Raw genomic sequence first — 22,642 nt, 5'->3', positions numbered from 1 at the left:
TCAACACATCCTCGCCGCTCCATAACCAGGATTTAAGGTACTTTGTTCAGCATGCCTAACCCGGTCCCTCTATCCGGCCCGCGCTCCATCGTGGTCGGTCTGAGCTTGTGACTGTGTTTTGGTCCAGCACGATCAGACAACTGCAGTTGACAAATAACAAACAAGAGGTAGAAGCACTTCTAAGAGCGTATTAAACAAGAGAGCCCAATAAAGGTCCAGATTTAAATCTGAAATTGCAAATAAGAATTGAAGAGTCCAAATAACAATGGATATAGACATCACAAACTACATATATTGAAGAAATTCCATTCTTTAATTCTCTGCTTCAGCTTAAAAGCATGAACAGGGACACGGCCAATGCATTTAGTCCTTTGATATTGGGACTTCTTCAGGGATGGTAAAAACATATAAGACAAAACTTCAGAGAAAAACAAACTGAACACAAACTTAACAGCAATGTATACACAATGAGAAAAACAATATGTGCACAATGTAAAGACAAAAAACAAAAGCACCAATCTAAGAACAACATAGATCAACATTGAACAAACATTAAGACAAGTTAATCACATAATAACATATATATGTATTTCTGAGAATTTTCCAGACTGGAACATTTAAGTGCAAAAGAGCAACTTCAAATATAGTAATCTTATGGTTGGGTACCAATTAAAAAAAGAAATCTCCTTACATCAGTTGTATCAAACATTGCGATGTACAATAGTGGAACATATATTTTTCATGAATAATGTATAGTAATGAGTTCAATCCTATTAAGCTCTATTCTATGTAGTGACTCTGTAATCAAAACAGGTTGTATAACTAGTGTTTGAGAAAAACAAGCAAGTAAACCCTTGATTAAATGCATGGCAAAGGTTTCTTCCCTCAGTCAAAGAGGCTTATGTGGTGACATTCACCACAACTGTTCTAGTTGTGTTCCTTCAACAAACCACAGTTTGCGTTTTGTGCTTTTAGGCAATATTTTCACTTACGTTTTTTAAATTGCATATCTCTGGTTCTACTGATTCGATTTTTGTCATTTTGGTGTCGATTTATTAAATGCTACTCTATTTTTCTTAATTGGTATGAGATTAATCTTGGGTTCTATTTTCACATTATTACTGTTTGGAGTACAGGATAAATACTTTACACATCGCCTCTAAGTTAAGCCTGACGGCTTGTGACAAGCTACCAGAAGGTTAAACACAAGTTAATTTGGGGTTTGCTTGTGACATCACCCTTTCAGGAATTGTGGTTGCTGCTTGAGAAGGGTTTCATCCCCCCTTAACCAGGAACCCAATTTCCAACACCCATTTATTTGAAAATGAATGCATATAATTATTAGTGGATTTCAATTCTTTCTTGTAACGGTCCTTTCTGTTATAATTTAACCTGTATATTGTTTTGCATTTTAGTATCCATGAAAGGAGAAGATGTGTGGTATCTGGCAAGTTATGCCCTTGCATACCATGGATGTTAATCTTGGAGCTCTGTAATATTGCCGGTGGGAGACTTGAGGAAAAAACACAGTTGCTTGGAACTGGTTGCTTAGGTGGATTCGAGAATATAATTGCCTCGCACTTACTGGCGTCGTCTTTTCACATGGCTCTTGGTTCATTGCCTCCCTGATTACGGAGGCGTCCACTATAATTTATTTGCACAGTGATGCGTCAAAATCAGCCATATTGCTGGCATTGGCAATCGAGGCTTGAATACCCTTCAGCTGGCTTGTCTTTACTGAGACAATTAAAAGGCTGTCCCTTTCTTATTCCGTTCCCAGGTTGATGTTCGGATGTATAATGATCTGTATGTGTCTTGCGCATTAATAGGCCAGACCAAGAAATTATTGATGTGCTGACAGGTTTTCTGTTGCAGGCACTGAGGTATGGGCAACCCTTTTCAAAAGATGTATCCACAGAATTTCAGGGCTTTCTTGCAGGGACTTTCCAAAGTCTAAACTATTGTCACTGAAACTCAGGTAGCTGGGAATACCCTGGATCAATTTCCATATTTCTTTCTGAGAAACGTCAGCTCCTGATGATATTTCAAAGCTTAGTCTTTTTTAATGAAACAAGTGAGGGGCCACTGTGGTACTGTACGTGTATGATTTTTAATTTTAGCTCATGCTGATGGTAACCTTTCTTGGAATCTGTTTTTTAAAACGTCTGTTCGCCATTCAGCTGGTGCATTATTTCCTAAATTCTCAGGGATGGTTGCTGCTTCCTTTACATAACTAGATAGCGTTGTCTCATATCTGCATAGATTAGAATTTGTCCACCAGTCTGTTTCTTTGGAGCAGGCCTATTGGGGGTGATTCAGGGTGTAGGTCCAGTTAGAGCCTCTTTTGGTATAACCAATCATATATATTGATAGTGCATGACACAGCGGATAGGGGTTTTAGCTAACTAAGGCAGTGTGTGTCATATTTACACCACGCACTGAATCAGTCTAAAAATCACTATTTTATAAGACTGAAATTTGGCCCATATCAACATCAGGTCCTCCGACAGATCGGAGAGTGGACAGGGATTTGGCAAAAGATCTAGATGAATCTCCCCCTCATGAGGACATAGAACAAAGGCAATATTACACAAATCACTCTATATACAACTATATATAATACTCCTTATTTACAAATTATTATGACGGACTCAATTTCTCTATTACTTTCTTTTTATCTATTTTCATTGAAAGCATATCAAATGGTCAAACACAGGTATAGTATCGAATTATAACCATCACACAAGAGAACATAAATCAGTAATTCACAATAGCATCTAATTTAAGGAGCATGAATTGAGTGGATATAGTAAGAGACAAAAGTGCATTATAATAAGATCAATGCAAATTCAATATTTCATACGAACCTAAGGAAACCATAGCAACTATATTTTTAAAGCTAACCCTCTGGCCGGAAGGGAAAGCTGGGGCAATAAACGCAAAGATATGAGGAGCAAAGTTAAGGAGTCAGCTTACAGACAGCATCAGCCAAAGAATCTCAAAGAAACCGCTCAGACAAACGACTCGTATAGAAGTCTTGTTCTGACCTGACCCGAACAAAAAACATGGAATCTAACACCAACAGTTATACCCTAAAATTATAAGTCCATCCCTACTCTTGTTTCAAAATCAGGGAAAGTCTTTCTCCACATTGGTTTGAAGCATGGGGTGTTGGGTCACACCACTCTTGTCGCTCTTTTCTCTCAAAAGTTCTTTGTTAAGACTCATGCTGTTATCATCGTCCTTCTGGAAAGGAAATAAAAATAGTCTCCTTCCTCGACACAAGCGCATACGAGCAAATGTTGTAACATTTACTAGCACAATTATCCACAAAAGTAAATATTTCTCCGGACAGTAGGAAGTTCTGCTGATACTCCGAACCCGTAGCAGCCATTTGCCAAAAAAAGAATACAATATTCATCTATGAAGAATAAAACACATTTTCCTGCATTTCTACATTTCAAAGCAAAATAAACCCTAATGGCAGCTTTTTTGAGGCCTTCTTTGCAAGCGTGCAGTTGTCTCTAGGAGAAATAAACAGATTCAGTTATTTGCTGAGAAGAAAAGCTCCATTTCATTATTTCATTTGAATCTTTCATTAGTCTAATATAAACACAATCATTTTATGTAATTTAATATTTGCTTGATTAAACATGTTTACTTTCGCATTTGCTCATGAGAACAATATAATTTGCTCCTTCTATTGCGGTCTTTTTATGCAGGAATAATTTGGGGCCTACTTAAACCAATTGTCATTTTCCCGCACCTTTCTCATTTTCTTTCCCAAATCTAAGTTAATAATACTCTTTCCGGTTAAGTTAAAAAACTTTGTTAATCATTTTCACACAATGGGAGGTTTAATCCGAGCAGGTGTATTTTCGGAAAACCCTGCTCCATCAATATCAACCTCAGCTTTCTTCTGTATGTTAAAAGTAACGTCTCTGAAATGCTTTCCTCATCTTTGTGTGATGGAATTGGCAGGTCCTTTACTGTACCAGGTGCCTTGGACTCCTTTTGGAATAACTGTGCGGCAGCCTCACTTTTTGGCCTCCCTGTGCGAGCAGCAAGGTGGAAGAGCGCTTGTCCCTTTACTGCTGCTCGAAAGCAGAGGAATTTTGATTGACAAGTTTTACTATACATAGTTATAAAGTTTCACATATGTGTATTTAAAATATAAAGATGCATTTCAGCATGCATGCATAATGTCCTCTAAAAACCTTGAGACAGTTATAATAATGTATCCGCTGGTAGAGTTCTCACATTGCCCCTCTCTCTGCCCTGTGCAGGGCACGGATAGACCACTGTGAGAAATCCCAAAAGATCTCAAAATGCAGCTGTGTCCTGACCTGCACCGCTGTGCCACTGCTGAGACACTCGCAGGTCGCTGGAAATGCACACACACACACTGAATCGACATTTCAGCACCGGGACTTCAAATGTGCTGTCACATTGGACTCTCTGGGTTGGCATGCTTTTCAAGCTCACCCTCCCTTGCTCTGTGGCGAGGAGGAAGATGCAGGAAGACAGGCAGGTTCATTCAGTTTGTGCCTCGCCGATGGATGCATGGCATCAGTAAGCCCTAGCAGGGGAGCCCCATTGCCAGGCGTGCTCCCCACCCTTGCTCCCTAATCTGGACATGCAATGTGTGCACAGCTGGGTGGCCGCTTCCCCTTATTTTCAACTCTGTGCTCTCGCTACCCAACCGGCACGTTCCTCGTTTCTTTCCTGACTCTTAATTTTCTATAGTGTGTCATGATCCATCGTGCCCCAGCACTACAGTATTGCAGTTAAACTTTACTATCCTTTTATGTTCCGATTGCAATTTTGAACCTGTTAAGCGCTTTTCCAGGAATATTAACTTGTACCATCTCTCCACTTCGTTTTGACTTGGTCTGTGTACTCTGCTTCCCCTTTGCACTTGTCTCGTGAATCTGTTACTTTAGCTCACTCTTGTTGATGATCCACAAAGGCATTTATAAGGGTTCAATTCAGTTGTGATTTTTCTCTCTTGATTTTGTAAAAACTTGCTGGCTTGTTCTATACCGCCTTAACATGCTGCATGCTTCCACCTTACATCTCACTCCATTTGCTACCAACCTGTGCTTTGGATTGCAGAGTGTTGTGTGGAAATGCTGTACAGCCTTACTTTCATGAATTTCTGCATGCCTTCTGAGAAAAATCGGTCCTCTCATTGTGAGACATTTCCTCCCTGGATTGCCTTCCCATCTTTAAAGAATGATGTGACCATGAATGTGGCAGCATCCTCAATACAACTCGCATAGGGACACTTAGTATGATGATCTATGGGAACAAGTGCACGCTTGTTTTTGTCCTAGTTTGTCCTTGTGAAGCATACAATGAAGACCGTTTTCTTCCAGGACACACCTTGCTAGGCTAATGATGCCAGTGGTGTATTGATGATTATGCGTGTCGTCACTTAATGATGAATTTGCCACACGATCCTTCACCATGTCCTCTCCCCGTATTCTATTACATCTACCAGTAGCATTCTCTCCCATTTTTTTGGGCGGCAATCTTACCTAAATGAACTCCATGGACCACCAACACACTTTTTCTCAAATGTTTTGTGGAATCTTTCTCAACTCTCTCGAAATATTGTGCGTTCTTGCAAAATGTCCTGCACTTCATGGCCATGCTCTCAAAATTGTGTGACTTTGCTTTTAAGTGCTTAATCCTTAAAATACGTTTGTTATTTTAAAGGAATCCATATCAATTTGCTGCTCTTCATCACTTTCTAACTTCGACATGGAGCATCGCACTGGCCAAACCTGATTGTACTTGAGCTTCACATTATCTTGCTCCATGAGACAACGTTGTGGTTAAATTTGACAGACGATGTCCTGTCACGTTTTTCTACAAAAGATATAGCACACTGAAAAGCTGCAGTCCAGGATATTGCACCATGCCATGCCTGGCCTATATGGTCAATTTTCAGTCTCCAAAGACAAGTGTAGACTGTTCGAACAACAAACTACTTTCCTCCCAGCCCATTGACACTGGTAACCGTTATGGTGTGTTTTTTTAAGATATGTGAAACGTTTAAAGTAGATGAAGAACAAAATTCCTCCTTCAGTTATACTCAAGAGCTCTATTTAATACCGCTCAATATACCATAGTCTTAATTGTGACATTTTGTGCTGTGTTTGAAGAGTATAGCAAACACAACAAGATGATGGACTGAGTGCTGAAACTTTTCAACCACACACCCCCAGTCACAGATCTGAGTTTAATCCAACGTTATTTTGCTCACTATGCCACTCCAGTTTGGACCCAGCCATATGCAAATCAGACTTGACCCTGTTCCTCATGGGAACAGTCCAGCCCGAACTGCTAGTCCTGGTCCTCCATGGACCGGAAATAAGCATCCTGGGACCGGTTTCAGGAATTCACACCTCATCAGCCAGGCTAGCCTGAATTCAGTGGCACAGCGAGCAAGGGACCCACGTCTGGGCATACCCTTGGCCACATAGGGCGAACATAGCAAACACAACAAGATGATGGACGGAGTGCTGAAACATTTCAACGTATTCACAAACATCCCAAAAAATGACCTCTTTTGTACTTCAAATTGGGTGAAGGGACATTCTAACATCACTGAATTGGCACTAAATGTGTTTTTCTCCTGTATGATAGTAACATCTGATCTTGAGCATTTTGTAGGACTTTCATTCATCACTGGTCATGCTTTTACTTACTAAGATCAATAAGCAAAATATCACCCTGGAAACACTTCACTCCGTTGACACTTTTAAAGATTTTAATTTCTGAGCCCAGGACAAAGTGCATCCTTTCGAAGTGTAGGTACCCTCTATAGTGATAAAGGATGCAAGATTAGATGGATCCTCATGTCATACTACTTGGTAGTGTGCTTATGGAAGGTCTAATGTGGAACACACTTGAACCTTCAACAGAGCTGAATCCCTTTCATTTATAGAATGAACCACACAGTAATATAAATAAATCTGGGTTATAAGGTCTATTAGGTCAATGCATACACTAAATTTAACTGTAGCGTTCCTTCCGATCACTATAGGTGAAAGTCAATCGAAAGAATCATCAGCCTCAGTAATATCGGTTATTTTCATATCCTTCAGCTTCTCTCTTACCTGATTTCCTCGGTATGGGCACATTCCAAATTTCTCCACCACCTTTTTTAGCACAATGTTATGCCTCAGTCGATTCAAACATGCTAACTGTTGTGTGGACTATTTTTGTAACCTCTTAGGTAATAACCCCTCTTTTTCATTCACCACATATGTTTTACTTGGCTGCCAGGCATTTGTGTCCAAAATTATGTTAAATTTTTCTGACGCCATGCCTAACTCCTCAACAGCCTAAATCTCTTGTACCTGTAAGGTTATAATATTTATAGAAGTCGTTCTTTCTCTTCATCATTGTGTGTTACCAAGTTCTCAATCTAACAAGTGGACTCTACACTCTCCTTGAGATGTGGCCTTTTACATTGACCCATCTGTATTTCTTCTACGCTGTGGACCATTCTTTGAAAATGGCTATCTTGTTGTGGTTTTCACATTAACATTTTATGTGTTCACATGTCTGTCTATTGTGACCATAATTCTGGATTTACTCTCTGCTTTTTTCTACGCTAGGTTGTTGTTACTCCTTTGACTTCCTCGATGTCTCTGTTTTTACTAGAGAGTTTTTCGTAAATGTTATTGTTCAGTTTCTCATATAATGATGAATCTATAAGAGCCAGCACCATTGCTTAATCGTCCCACTATAATAGTACATCATCAATTGATTCAAAATGCAATCATCAAAGATGGGATGCACACCCACTTGTAGTTTGTGGGCCCGTCAATTCTTTCACAAACTGATCCTATTTCTTTTTTTTTTTTTACATGTCTTTAACTAAATGAATGTAACTTATGCTCTCAAAGTGCAGCCTTTGTGCACTCTTTCCTAAATGTATTTTCAACACTGGCACTATCTTCTCAAACACATCTGTGTCTTCTACATTTCCTACAACACTTCCTGTAACTGGTTGCTCTGGAGAATGAAAACAAACATATTGGGATCTGTGCTGTAAAGCAGTAAAGGCTTTCTTCTCTCGTGACTCAGGCATGTCCCTTCCAACTTCTTACATACATTTAATAAACATGCTCTTCCATCATTCTAGTGGGCGTGGCAGTTTATCAGATGTATGTAAACAGTATTGGTGATAATTTATATTTGCACAGGCCAGTACTTGGTAGGTAAGGCAGGCATGGTTTGTCCGGTAAGTTGCCAACTATTTTTTGTCTGACTAAATGCCTTCAAAGCTGTCATGGAAAAAATGTATATTTTTTACTTTACTGTAGTGGTGCATGCTTATAAATGCCTTCAAAGAACATGAAAACCTTCTCCGTTAGCTATGTCTGCAAATGTTCAAATAAGGGCTCCAAGGACTCCAGAGTCCATGGATGGGCGTTTCTCCACCCGCCCCAGTTTACCAGTCTAGCAGGTCCAATCCCCAGATCAGCTCAGGAATGGTTCAGGTGAATGATGGCACATGCCATAGTACTTCAGTTGCCAAAATGCTCACTGCTCCTAAAGGTTCCTCTGGGTCTGCAAAAAGAAGTCCATTGTTAACACAAGCAGCGCCAGTGTATGAAACCACTAGGCGGTCCCTAGATACTAATGGTGCAATGGGAGGTTTCTGTCCAGTCATAGTGACTAGAAGTACCTGAACCTCCGACATCTTTGTCATTTTTCCAGTTTTCCAGAAACGTATAATTCACCAATCTCAATCTCCTCATCTGCAGCGTGAGGACCAACCACTCGGTTAGCCAGCTCTTTGCAAAACATAGTCTCGGTGATATATACTACTGTAAAATAATGTTTCTTTCCGGTTCGTGAGATCCCTCTCTGCACCCCTCACTAATATTCTAACTCTTCGGGGACACACTTGTTATCTTTTAGAAAGATTTAAATATGAATCTGAGTGAAAATATGGATTTATAATGTTATGGTTGAATATATTTGATTTTGAAGTAAAGAAGAATCCTTTATTGAATCTGAACTTCCCATTGAAAAGTATTGCACAAACAAATGTACTAAATAAAGATAGAGATGCAATTTCAATCTCTAATTTAAACCATCTTTTCGGGGAAGAAAAACCTTTCTGAAGATATTTAACTTGTACAAGTAAAACACACGTACAAAACGAAACGCTCCTTACAAAACTGATAAAAGTAAATAACTGTGGTTTGTGAGAAAGAAAAAAAAACAGAATAAACTTTGGAAACTAGTTGTTAATGGGGCATGGAGAGTAGGCTGATAAGTGATAAATGTGAGTGATGCTTCATGTGACAACGGTGAGACTTTATGTGGAAGTACAGTCATTTAATCTTAGTTTGTCACCGAATTGTCCAATACTATATTAAGCATGGCACTTATCAGAAGTGGTGTTAAATTGACTCCTGGAATCCTCTAAAGCGTAGTAACTCTCAAACGTTTTCAGAGAGGCCGCAAAGTGTTGTCTGTGGTGAGCCGGTGGTGATAGCAGAATGGGAGTGGGGCATTGTGGGTGGTAAATGTTGCAGGATACTTCATTAGAATATTTTACTTAAGTTCAGTTAGCTTGTAAATAAAACCTTCACCATTTATTTAACATCTTGCTGAATGTTAGTGCTCACTGAAGTAAATAGCAGCCCAGTGCTGCTGCTTACCTGGGGGCGAATGTGAAGGTCAGGATGGCCGCAGGCGGCCCCCGGGCTGTACTTTGGCCATCACTGCTCTAAAGCCTCGGGTTGGATGGGCTCTCAAACATGTTACTGTGCACATTTCCTAGTTGATGGCTGTCCCTTAATCCACATATTTATAGCTGTTTCTGTACTAATCGTTTTTATGATTGGAATCGAGTAATCTGACAGTCATTCTTAGCAAGTATTGGCAAAGCCAAATAATAACTGCTGCATAAAGAAGGCCAAGCTGTGGGCTTTGCCAATGCTTTTTGCAATGGCATTCACACATGACCTAATAGGCCAAAAGGGGGGTGAACTGTCGGTTATCCACAAAAAGGAAATACAACGTAACCACCTTGAGGCCATGAACTACACCATCCTCGAATACCTTGGATTAGAAACCAAAACGAAGGACAACTCAACCATCAAATTTCACATAATTTATCACCCACCAGGTATCCGCACACCCTACATTGAAGAATTTACTGATCTAATAACCCAACTCTCACCGACTCCAACAGCGTTCTCCTGGGAGACTTTAACCTACACTGGAACAACACAAATGACCCTACAATATCCAACCTGAATAACCTCCTAGAAATAAATGACCTCAAGCAACTCCGTAATGAACCAACCCACAAAAAAGGTTTAATCCTGGATGCAATCATTACCAAAGATAAACTTGTTTCCATTCGACCCATCTTGCCGACAGACTGGTCGGACCACCATCTAATTCTCTTCAACCTACAGCGCATAGGCATCCCGGCAACATCCTGCAAACCCTTACACTGGGCTAGAAACATCAAACGTGTGCCGCCTTTGGAACTAGAGTACAGGATCAAAGACAATTTACAGTCACATCCCCTCCCCCAAACCGTTGACGAACTTACTGCCCACTACAACTCATCGATAACCGATGCTCTTAACCAGGTTGCACCACTCCAGCTAAAGGGATCGAGAAAAATACAATCCAGATCCTGGTTCAGTCTAGATCTAAACAAGGAAAGAAGACTACTGAGACAGACCGAAAGGTTATGGAGACAGAACCCCTCAATGACCAACCTCGTACTTTTAAGAGCCAAGCGACTCTCCTATAAGAAACACATTTTCAAGGAAAAAGCAACTTTCTCTCGTAATCCACTCGACCGATCAAAAAAACGACCCAAGGAACTCTTCAGTATAATAAAACAACAAACCACGCTTACTTCCCAACAAGAACCACTACCCACCACTGAACAATGTCAAACTATAGCTAACTTCTTCACTAACAAAATAGCCAAAATTGATTGCGCCTTGTCCTAAGATCTCCTGCACAACCCAACCCACAGACTCCACCAACACCGAACCACTTCAACCAAAGAATAACGCTAATTGGTCTGATTTTAAATTCTTGACAGATGATGAAATGTTCAAAATGATTGCCAAACTCAAACCCACGTCCCACTTTGCAGACCCCCTCCCCTCAACCTTGTTCAGCAACTCAACCAGATCATCTCCCCAATATGGACCAAATCATAAATGCCTCTCTATCTTCAGGACTTGTTCCAGGCTCCCTTCAACTCGGACAAGTCACCCCCATACTAAAAGTACCCGGAGCCGACTCAAATGATCTCAACAATCTCTGACCCATCACCAATTTCCCTTTCCATTCCAAAATACTACAGAAATGCATCCTACTTCAACGTAATCAACACATAGAAAAATTAAACCTCCAGGACACCTTCCAGTCGGGTTTCAGGAAAGGCTGCAGCACCGAAACGGCTATACTCCATATAACAGACTACATGCACAAGGCCCTGGATGAAGGTGACTCTTGCCTCTTAATACTACTTGACCTCTCAGTGGCCTGGCCTTACTGGAGACACGCAATGGTATCAATGGCAAGGTCCAAGGTTCACATCATATCTTCAACATCAAAGGCCAACAAATCAAAATGGACAGATGTTTCTCGGACCCCGCACCAGTAACTCAAGGAGTACCTGAATATTCCATGCTCTCACCAGCCCTATTCAATCTCTTTATGGAACCCCTCACAGCCATCCTAAACCAAGCGGGTATCAAATATCACCTATATGCAGACAACACTCAACTCTATTACAGAATAAAATCCCTCAGCGATGTACACCATCTTAATGCTATACTAACCAAGATTCAAACCTGGCTTTTGACAAATCACCTGAAACTAAATCCTAACAAGACTGAACTCCTACTCATCTCCCCAAAGAACAATCCACTACCCATCCCTGAATGGCTCAAAAACTTGGATTCACTAAACAACCCTATCTCACTATCCAAATCTGCTAAATCCCTACGTATCACCCTAGATGCAAACCTATCAATGAATGATCACACCAAAAACACTGCCAGAGGTGCATTCTACACGCTAAAGCATCTAAAAAAAATCAAACCGTTTATCCCACCTGAAGACTTTAAAACAGTGGTTCAATCTCTAGTCCTCTCGAAACTGAACTACAGAAATACCACCATAACAGGAACCCCAAATGCCACCTCCAGCCATTAACCTCAATCCTCAATGCGGCTGCCAGACTCATCACAGGAACCAAACGCTTTGACCACATCTCCCCAGCTCTCAAAAGTCTCTCTTGGCTTCCCATCGAAGGAAGGTGCATCCACAAAACTGCATGTATCACCCACAAAGCTCTCCACTCTGCACCCCCAAATATCTAGATTCTAAATTACTGCGAGAAGGGGAAAACCGGGTTCTGAGAAGCGCCAATGCGCTCCTCCTCATACCCCCTACACTATAAAAAAGGAATCCCAGACAAGATTTTTCTCAGGAAACGCCCCATAAATCTGGAACTTACTCCCTAAAGAACTATGCTGCAACCCCTCCTTCTCCTGTTTAAAACGAGACCTCAAGTCTCTATTGCTCACCAAGTACCTCAAGTAGAGCATGAACATTCTAAATTAGCTGGTCGACATTTCAGAACGATAAATTTAAAGTGAAACAGCGTGTCATTGCAAAAAATAAAAATGCAAAAAAAAGTTTAAAACCGGAAGTTGAATGGCTAGACAGACGGGTAAGGAATATCGTCGATCAGTGAATGGAAGTAAAGAGCGCATATGGGGCAGGGCAGGAACAAGCAGGGAGATTACAAGGAAAAGCATTCCCTCTCTAAGTGCTGAATGCAAAAGAAAGAGTCCCTTTGAGTTAGTAGCAGAAGATGCAAATTATCCAACCAGAACACGGAGTCTGCAATACATCTGTTTGTGGCAAACACAAGAATAAGTAGAAAAGGAAGAACAGACCCCTGAGATATACAACGACATCCAATCATGAGTAAGGTCTAACCCAAAGTCCGCTCTAAGTATATGTTATATATTGGAAACAACAGGTCTTTTCTGCCGAGACTGAAAAAGGGGGAAACGCAGATCATTTCAACCACAGGCTGAAAGCTCTTTAATGACCAGTACATAAGATATTTGCTAAGAGGCTCCTTTTCTGCCTGGCTGAATAGGCAGAAGATGTTGAGATTCCATAAACTTCAGTTTAGAGTGTACGTGTGCTTGTGTTAATATGTCGCCTCAGGATTCTGTGGGTGCAAACTGCTTAGGCTTATTTTGTGCCAGGTCTTATTTTTCATTATCAAACTTTGACCTACAGCAGTATAGTAAAATGCAGAAAAAAAAACAAAAGGAGGAATAGAAATATAGGAAACCAATGACAAAGGAAGAAAATAAGGATAATAAAGAAACTTGTAAGAGATAAAAAAACAAAACAGGAAGTTTAGGCTGAGGAGGTGGAATCAAGATTCAGCAGCCATGGTATTCACCAGTCCCAGCATTCGGCAGCGTCCTAAGAACAAGCATTTGCAATGCAGTAGGTCCGCATTTATGAGTGTTTGAGCTATTGGCATTGTAAATGACAATGCCAATAGTTTAAACTCTTGAAAATGCGAGACCTATTGCATTGCAAATGCTATTTTTGGAAAAGCTCCCCTTGCAGCTTTTTCACGTTAATGGTGGCCGCACCCCTTTCTTTAGACCCAGCTCATCTAAAGAAAGTGGCGACGACAACAAGAAAGTGAAAGCGCGGTATGGGGCGCTTGTAAACAAAAAAAAAAGTGAACAAAAATTAAGAAAAAAAGACACGCTGCCGCTTTTGGGCCGCAAAGAACAAACTAAAGGGAAAGTCACCACTGTATCAGAGTGGCGTGGCATGCTATGAAAAAATAAAGTGTTGGGGGAGAGTGTGTCCTGCCTGAAACAGCAGGCAGGAGAAAACCGTTTAACCAAATAGTGCTCGGAGACTGTAATTAAAGCCTACTGAGTAACAACACATGTAACGTGGCTGTCCTGATGGGAGGTTAAAAAATGAGACCAGGCGGTACGAAGGAGAGACTATTAAGCCTATTGGCCAATGAAAAGTCACAGTTTACAAAGAACAAAGACAGAAGCCAATGAAAAATATGGGCAGAGAGTGGGAGGATCTTTAAGTCCATACCCGCATACAGCATGCCTCGCAGAGCATACGCTGCCCTGGCTCGACCTATAAAACGTCGGGCCCCTGCACTTAATTGTTTAGTTATTATATTTCAAATTAAGCACTGCAAACGTCCCATGATTCTATTAAGTAATCAAATTAAATTGACTCGTTTGACAATCTTTTTTTCTCCTCTTCTTTAAAAATTCAGAAAACAACTTGTATTTAAATTTCACCGTAAGTTTCCATCACGCTAGGAGGAAGGGTTGGATACATTTCTTTTAAGAGTTGAGGAAATTAAGTGCAATGTATTGCTGTTGAGCAGTTTTTCTTACATCTGCCTGAAATTCATCACAAAGCTTCCCAAGGAGTTCACCGATCTGATCACCTTATATCTTTTCTCGATGGTTTCACGGACCTAAACTCTATTAAAACCTTGTGCAATTAAGGCAAGATTTCCAATTACAGTTGTTAACCAGTTCCGACAGAGCAGAACAAGTGCCTTTGATGAAATGAGAGCTGTGTACCAGCATGTGTGTCTGAGATGAATATACAGCATGCTGGGACAAACTGTGCTGTCCCTCAGCTAGGTTCATGGTTGCAAAGGCCGATTTGTTCTAAGTCCCATGTACAATGCCATGCGTGCAACTGTGTGCTACTTACATGCGCATATAATTATAACTACATTTAGGGTGCAAAAACCTATGCATAACTCTGCGAATCAGGAATGGTTGGATTTTGCCACATAAATGGGATTGGGCTCACACAATATCTACTAGTATGGTGGATTTTTTGTGTACTTATTTGCTCATGGGGGCGAGGTTTGGGGCAATTTCATGGTGGACCCTGCTGTAAAAGGTTGTGAACACCAGCAACTCACAAGAATACACCAGTCATAAAAGGTTTGTATGCACACTGTCTTTCAGGATATACTTGTACGCTTGTGTGTGTCAAGAGCAGGTGTAAATGGGGAGCAGGTCAGTGCACATATGTTGATGTTCTCTGTGAGGCATAAAGTCACAATGTTGTGTTTTCTCATGAAGACTACTGTCCCGGGAGCACAGCACCAGCTTTATCCGGTAGGAGTAGAGAGTACAGATGGACTGGGGCAGGTTGTAGATTCTGTAATAAGGCTCTTGGCTGAGCAGGATGGGAGGTGTGGGCTAATCCTACAGATGCTGAAGAAGTAGCAATGATGGTGATGAAGGAAGTTACTCTCAAAGTGCATTCTGCGCTTTTTGGGTGAAATATTTAGGATATCCAGGTAGGAAAACTTTTTTTTTTTAAAAAGCTCAAAATGGGGTTAAAGCCAGCCTTATACTTATCATTGGGGGACTTCCATGTCACTCTCATTTCCTTGATTCTGGTTGGCCAGCTTCTCTTGTTCAGATTCTCTTTCTCTTCCTGCCTCCTCCCGGGGCTTCAGTGTTCTCTGCCGTGAAGCATGGATCTAGTACAGCTCCCTGTTTTCAGCCAGTGTTCTTCCACTGGCTGCAGTCTCCTACCGGTACTTTTTTTTTTTTTTTTTTTACTTTGTGCCATGAAGAGTGCATGTGTCTGCAGTCAGTCTCCCTCAACTGCCCCTCCCTCATGTTGCCTGCCCTCCCATCCTTCTCCTGCTGTCCGTTGTGGTGCTGCTCTCTCTCCCTCCTCACCACTCTTCCTTCGTGTTGCTGATCAACCACTGCCTACTCCCACTGTTGGTCCTCCTTTCTTCCTCCCCCCGCACCTCCCTCATGATTTTTCCCCCGCCCTCTTCACGCTGTCCATTGTTAATGCTTCTGCCTCCCCCTCACATCCCTGGTGCTGCTTTTCCCCCTCCAGCTGTACATTGTTGTTGCTCCTTCCCTCCTCCCCCGCAGCTCCCTCGTGTAGCTTTCCCCCTTGATCTTTTTTTGACATATTGCACAGCAGTGCAAGATGCTGTCCAATATGGCTTAAAGAAAAAATGCGCTATGATGCTGTCAATGCTGGCCGTGTCATAGCGCTTTTTTCCCTTAACTTTAAGCAAGTTTCACAGTAGCCCGCGTGGTTGCGCAACATGTCTAAAAAACATTGTCAAAGCCAATAGATTTCACATATGCAAAACCTATTGGCTTTGCCAATGCTTGCTTTTTAACGTTGCACATGAGGCGCATGTGCATCAGTTGGTAACTAAAAGAACTTTGTAACTTATGCATCGTAAGCTCTCCACAATATACAATTTTGGAAGATCAACCAAAAAGGAGAACCTGACCAACAGCACCACCAGCCTTGGAATGTTTAATGAACATTAAGGCTGAATAATCCAGAGTGGTGCTTAGATCTAAACAACTTGGGTCGGAGATGTCCAGGGCGAATTCTGCACTAGTCGTTGGCGCACTGAAACATCTCAGAAATCGTAAAATATATTAATGCCTTTACAATCGTCTTAGAAAGCAGCAGGCAGAATGGAACATGTGGAATATCGAACTTGCATCAGTCTTCGAGGGCCTCCAAGTTGTTGGTTTTGGGAAGGGAAACAAGAAGACATTAGGTGAGCAAATAATCTTGAGCAAAGTCTTTACACAGAAGCAACAAGGACTGAAGGCGGGACACATTTTCTGAGGGGACTTCACAATCATACCAGCACTGCTCTTCAGCTCACCTTGCTGGAGTCAGTAGACACCCTAGCCCTCTGATCCATTGTGGCCCAAAGAGGACAGTGGGTTTCCTCCTTCGTGAGAGCCGTTCGGCCTATACCTTGCCTCTGGCACAGAATATAGCATGCCGCCCTTTCTCTCCGTTAATGGGTTGCGTCTCTGTTGGGAAGGAAAAGAGCGGAGAGTGCAATAAGGTGGAAAAGATGGGGGAAAAAAACACCTTCAGTCACATGGACGGCTGAAGAGTAAATAGTCCCTGAAATGTGCCATGAAAGGATACAACTCATGCCTCATGCATTAAAAGCACTGGGAGACTGAAATGCTCCTGGGCGAGACCAACAGAGGGATTAGGAGAAAAGCCACTGAATGAAGAGAAGACAACTGAAATAGATAATAAAGCCATCCAATGATGAGCAAGGGGCTGATCCAAAAAAAAATTATATATATATCCCAAAAGAACTCCTCCAGACTGAAGAAGCAGAGGCCACACGGGGAATCCTGTTGGAAGCTCTTTAATGGAATAGCAGGGCATAATGCATTTCGGCCATCTTGGCCTTCGTCAGATGCCGCTCATTAAGGATGCTGTCCCAACCTCGTTTTTGAATTGTCCTGCAGCTTTCCCATTGGTGGGAACACGCTCCACCTCAGATCATGTGCTCGTGCACTTCATTGCTGCTCATCGGAACCGCAAGTCCCAGAATTCACTGTTCCTGGTAAGTGCTACGTGAGGATTATAGTTGTTGTGCCCGTATGGATTTGGCGAATTGCAGGACAAAACGTAGTTGAGCCAAATGTTAAAATCTTAATGGGTATTCAATCCCAGGGCTTCCTCGGGTCCCCTTTGACGTTCTAGCCCCCAATTTCAAGTATCCACCGGGCAGGGGCAGGAATAACAATGTATCCAACCCTTCGTGAAGTCACAAACTGCGCCGCAGCCGCCCTTGCTTTGCTTGTCTTGTGAGGCGGGCCTGAACCATTCCAATACCTTGGATGCCAAAAATGACTGCGGATGCAGAACCAGTGATGCTCAGGCCAGCTTGTAGAACGGGGCCTCTGTACCGCGTCTCTGGCTGACGCGTATAACATCCCAAAAGAACTCCTCCAGATTGAAGAAGCAGAGGCCACTTGGGGAATCCTGTTGGAAGCTCTTTAATGGAATAGCAGGGCATAATGCATTTCGGCCATCTTGGCCTTCGTCAGATGCCGCTCATTAAGGATGCTGTCCCAACCTCGTTTTTGAATTGTCCTGCAGCTTTCCCATTGGTGGGAACACGCTCCACCTCAGATCATGTGCTCGTGCACTTCATTGCTGCTCATCGGAACCGCAAGTCCCAGAATTCACTGTTCCTGGTAAGTGCTACGTGAGGATTATAGTTGTTGTGCCCGTATGGATTTGGCGAATTGCAGGACAAAACGTGGTTGAGCCAAATGTTAAAATCGTAATGGGTATTCAATCCCAGGGCTTCCTCGGGTCCCCTTTGACGTTCTAGCCCCCAATTTCAAGTATCCACCGGGCAGGGGCAGGAATAACAATGTATCCAACCCTATATATATATCTATCTAATGCTATATAGATATATCAATAAGTCTGGCCTGTAGACCGCTAACTGCTTGTAACTGGGATCTAAAAATGGTTCCAGAGAATTCCATGCAACAGAAAGGGGAATTTGCAGTGCATCATTTGGGGGGGGGGGGGGGACGTCTCATTTTTGGGGCCTGGCACTTATTAATCGTTATCAGACGTTCCAGAGAGTAAGAGAGGGAAAAGCACATAAATGAGAATGAATGGGAAGAGAAAGATGTATAACAGTCTCAGAAGGAGAAAACAGTAACCTGCAAGAGTGAGATAAGGGGGCAGGGAGTGCCTGGTGGAGGCTTAGAGAGGCATGAGGTGGATTGAGGACTGTGCAGTTTTGGTATTAACTGTGCCATATTTAATAATGCTGGACGCGGACTTCTTAGCACAGCATTGGGCACCAACACTCATTCTGTTACAAATTAAGCACTGGGATTGTGTATAAATGCAAGTTGACTATAAATTACGAGTATTTCTTACTGCATGCTAATTTCACCCTTCACATACAGTGGTTCCTAGTAATGATCGCTGTTGTACAGTGGGTCTTGTGTGTTATTTTGCCCATATGTGCTTGCGCCCTAATCGCAGTAAGTAACCAGACTCTGTAATCATCAGTAGAACTGGAGATACCTCAGATCATTAGGTCTAACCATGAAACGGTGCGTCATCAGTGGGTGTCAGCCTACTGACTGCCTGTCAATAGTTCTACCCAAAAATATCCCTGCAAGTTACCATAAACCAATGAAAAATGCCTGCTTATAATTACACAGTGACGAACAAAGGCTGACCGGTGAGGTCTCTGGGTAGGGATTGGGCATCTATAGAATTGTCAATGATTGTTGGGGGCCTCTGAGAAAATGGCATGCAGTAAAGACTGTCCCTGCTTGGTCTGGGTAAAACTGGCATCAGTTTAAAACCATTGAAGCCTCTGTTTGTTCAAATTATTCTGGAAATTAAGTCATTTAGGAAAATTTCCTAAATAAATATTAGTCATCCTCATGCAAACCGAAATTAACCAATCCGAGATGATTGAAAAAAGAGAGAGGAATCCTACTGGGACTTTGGCAGGCATTGTAATGACAGCCAGGGCGCTTGCACAGCTAAGTGCTTCCAGCTGTGCTTGAAACATTAACACTTTATTTTCCATCTTGGCCCTTTCTCGCAGATTTGAAGTGCTTTGTGCCATGCACTTTGTCAACATAATGCACACCCGCACTCCAACAGACCCGACAAATCCCAACACATCTGCGTCTTCCATAACAGACCTCCTAATTCGAGGTATTTTATTTTATTCATAGTCTTTTTATGTAGCACGGATTGAACCCATTTGGGTTTCAGAGCGCTGTCCATGCAGAGGGCTGTAAGACCATGGAATGTTGCTTGTTGGGCCACCTATGATCATAATGTGTCGGGTTTCACTGCATGGGGCATCGATATTATTCCCATGACACTGAAAAGAGTTAATTTTTCATCTTTATTCCAAGAATCGTGGACCTCTTAACAGAATTGCAATATTACTGTAGATCCACTGCCTGCCCTTTTGTAACACTTGAAATACAGCTGCACTCTGAAAGCTATTCATGCACGAGTGTGCAGATTACTTATGCATGTGTTCCTTCTGTGTCACACGGGGATCCGGCCTCTCCCTGGGAACAATCCTTCACACCCAGCCATGCCAGTAGGGGTACACTCACGGGGTAGTACGCTACCCGTCCGCAAAGCACTTCAGCGCCTCGTCTGGGGGAAGAATGGGCCAAATAGGAAGATGAAATAAATCCCAAACCATGTGTTACGCTTTAAAACAATGCATGACAATACAGGAGTAAAATAAAGCACCATACCGCGCTCCATGAGTATTTGAGACCAGAGCAGAATCGCACCTATAGTTTCCAAACCAGAGGGCAGGTGAGTATTTGCTTTCTACATCCAACTGATGAAAAAATTCTTCTTTTTGATTGGTCCTAAAAGGAAGACCTCCTGCAAAAAGTTGCCCAGTTTATTTCCACCACTACATATATGTTGGTTCCTTCAGATTAAATCCACAGACATATAAAATGTATCATTCTTTGTGGGCCTCATGGTTGATTAAATCCTGCAGAAATCCCACCTATTCTGAATTCCATGCAAGAGAAGCCGATTTATTTTTGCTGGAGAGGATCGGGAGTTGATCTTATCAAGCTGCTGCAAAAGAGAACACTTTGGCCTGGAGTCTAGATTCACACACTGGCCCCTCACTGACGTCCAGTGGTCTCAAAAGTTCAATGCTCCTAAAGAAATGAAAGAATTTCTCTTTCATGTTGTATACTGTTACAGTGAAGACACTTTTTATTGGTTTCAGATAGTGGTGGTGGCCTGATTCTGGAACAAGGCTAGTGAGGCTGGTATAGACAGAAGCAATGTTTGTGTACTCGACAAAATGATACAACGTCTCATCCAAATGATACCCGTTTGACAAATGAAACGAAGATTCAAAACATATTTTGATTCCTAATCCTGCGTCTCAGCCAAGTGTGCTGCTTCCGGATCTGCTGTATCACCTCTGGCAATAGTTCTAAAATGTTCTCATCACATTATCAGTTTCATAATTGTTTGCCAATATTATATTTAATGAGCACACTAGAATCTACTCTATAGATGTTGAGATACAAACGGTGCATGGCCATGTTGATCATGAATTTGTGTGCATGAAATCTTGTTTTTAATACGCTTTGCATTTGTTGTATTTAAAGAGACCATATGTTTACATAGATAAATAGGTCATATCACATGTCAGTGGCAACAAAATTCAGGGGACAATTTATCCCTTCCATGTGTGATCATTGATGGGGAATTGAGGTCATTCCTCAATCTCTCCCATGAGATTAGAACCTAAATAGGATTTGTCTGCTCATTGCAAGGCTGAGGAATATCCCAATGGTCTACCAAGAAGTTAACACTCTTTTCCTCTTTTTAGAATTGGATAAGGAGCTAATGAGAAAGCCGAAGAGGGTCTGCATTGTGAAGGTTGTGGGGACCAGGAACCTGTGGAAGAACATCGTAGTCCTGTGTATAAACTCGTAAGTGTGATATTCCTGGTTGTGCATTAGCATTTTTGTAGTGTTTCTGGGTTTGAAGGTTGAATGTCCTGTGTGTTATTGGAATTTCCACTATAAGAATAGTCTTATGCTTCTTATCAGCTTGTTTATAAATGATACAGTGTTGGACTACATGCATACATCTGCTCTTTCTAGGTCATCACTCTAGCTTACTTTTCTGGGCTGCCCCCTAAGTGTCTCGAAATGGTATGGTTGGTTGGCAGCAATTTCTGAAAACTCTTAGTACCTCATTCTCAAGGGTGCGTGAAGTCAAAGACATGGAGCTTTCTTTTCTTGATTGATTTGGCAAGTTGCATCCTTTGTAAGATGAATGGAATTTGAATTTACTCACAGGTTTTTCAAAGGCATTTCTTTTCAGGACCTAGACAGCCAGAAGAAACTGTGCAGGCGAAACTGCAAGAAATGCAGGTTTGTGCACAACACCACCCCCAAAAATGGCAGCACATATTGACCATGAATTAGCTTAGATGTTGTAATCAGGTGCAACAATTCAGACTATACCATGCACAAATGTTTTTTGCACCTGTTAATTCCTCCAAACTCGGAATGAGGATGTTGCACATTGCAAACAGAACTTAGTCAGTGGCAGCTGGCATGTACCAAGGGTGAGGATGCAGGGGCACACAAAAAAAAGAATAATAAAATAAAGTTACCTTCCTTTCTTCACAGCGCGACGTCCTCCTCCCTCGGGTGTCTTCAGGAAGTTCCTGATGCAAGATGCTGCACTACCTAATCCTGGCGCTGCTTTCACAGCATGAAAGCAGTACCAGGATTGGATAGAGCAGGATCTTCCAGCGCTCCTAAGAGCCCTGGAGGCTGGCGCTTTCTCTAACCTAGCTGTCTTAGACAGTTAAGTTAGAGAACTTTAAAATGCCCATGTCTGGCTGGCAATCCCAAGATGGCCGGCCAAAGGGACATGTGCATTTTAAGGTGCACATCTCCCTGCTACGGCCTGCCCCGTCCTGACCGTTAGTTTAGGACGGGTTTCTGAAAAGTAAAATGGTATTAAATAAACTTTATTACCGTTTTATTTTTCAGCTCTGGGGCTTGTGGGGCGTCACTCCTCCACTCAAATGGAGGAGCTAGCCCTGATTATAGTTTGTGAATTAAGCATAACTAGCTCTCTGGTTGGGCACAATTTTGATGCTCGTGGGCCCCAGACTCTCCTTCTCCAGGCTGATGGAAGTTCTGTGGCTGCA

At 42.0% G+C, this 22,642-nt stretch overlaps 1 protein-coding gene across 1 annotated transcript in view; it reads left to right on the top strand.

The window, feature by feature from the left end:
• The window catches only part of SLC22A23 (solute carrier family 22 member 23), a 579,898-nt gene that overhangs the window by 461,976 nt on the left and 95,280 nt on the right, over window positions 1-22,642 (top strand). The window contains exon 6 of the mRNA XM_085607175.1: window positions 21,302-21,404. Coding sequence (XP_085463301.1) covers window positions 21,302-21,404 — 103 coding nt within the window. The remainder of the gene's footprint in view (window positions 1-21,301; window positions 21,405-22,642) is intronic.

Source organism: Triturus cristatus, chromosome 5_2 (genome assembly GCF_964204655.1).
Source record: "Triturus cristatus chromosome 5_2, aTriCri1.1, whole genome shotgun sequence".
Taxonomy (NCBI): Eukaryota; Metazoa; Chordata; class Amphibia; order Caudata; family Salamandridae; genus Triturus; species Triturus cristatus.
The sequence above is the reverse complement of the archived record's forward strand: the minus strand, read 5'-3'. Positions and strand labels throughout refer to the sequence as shown.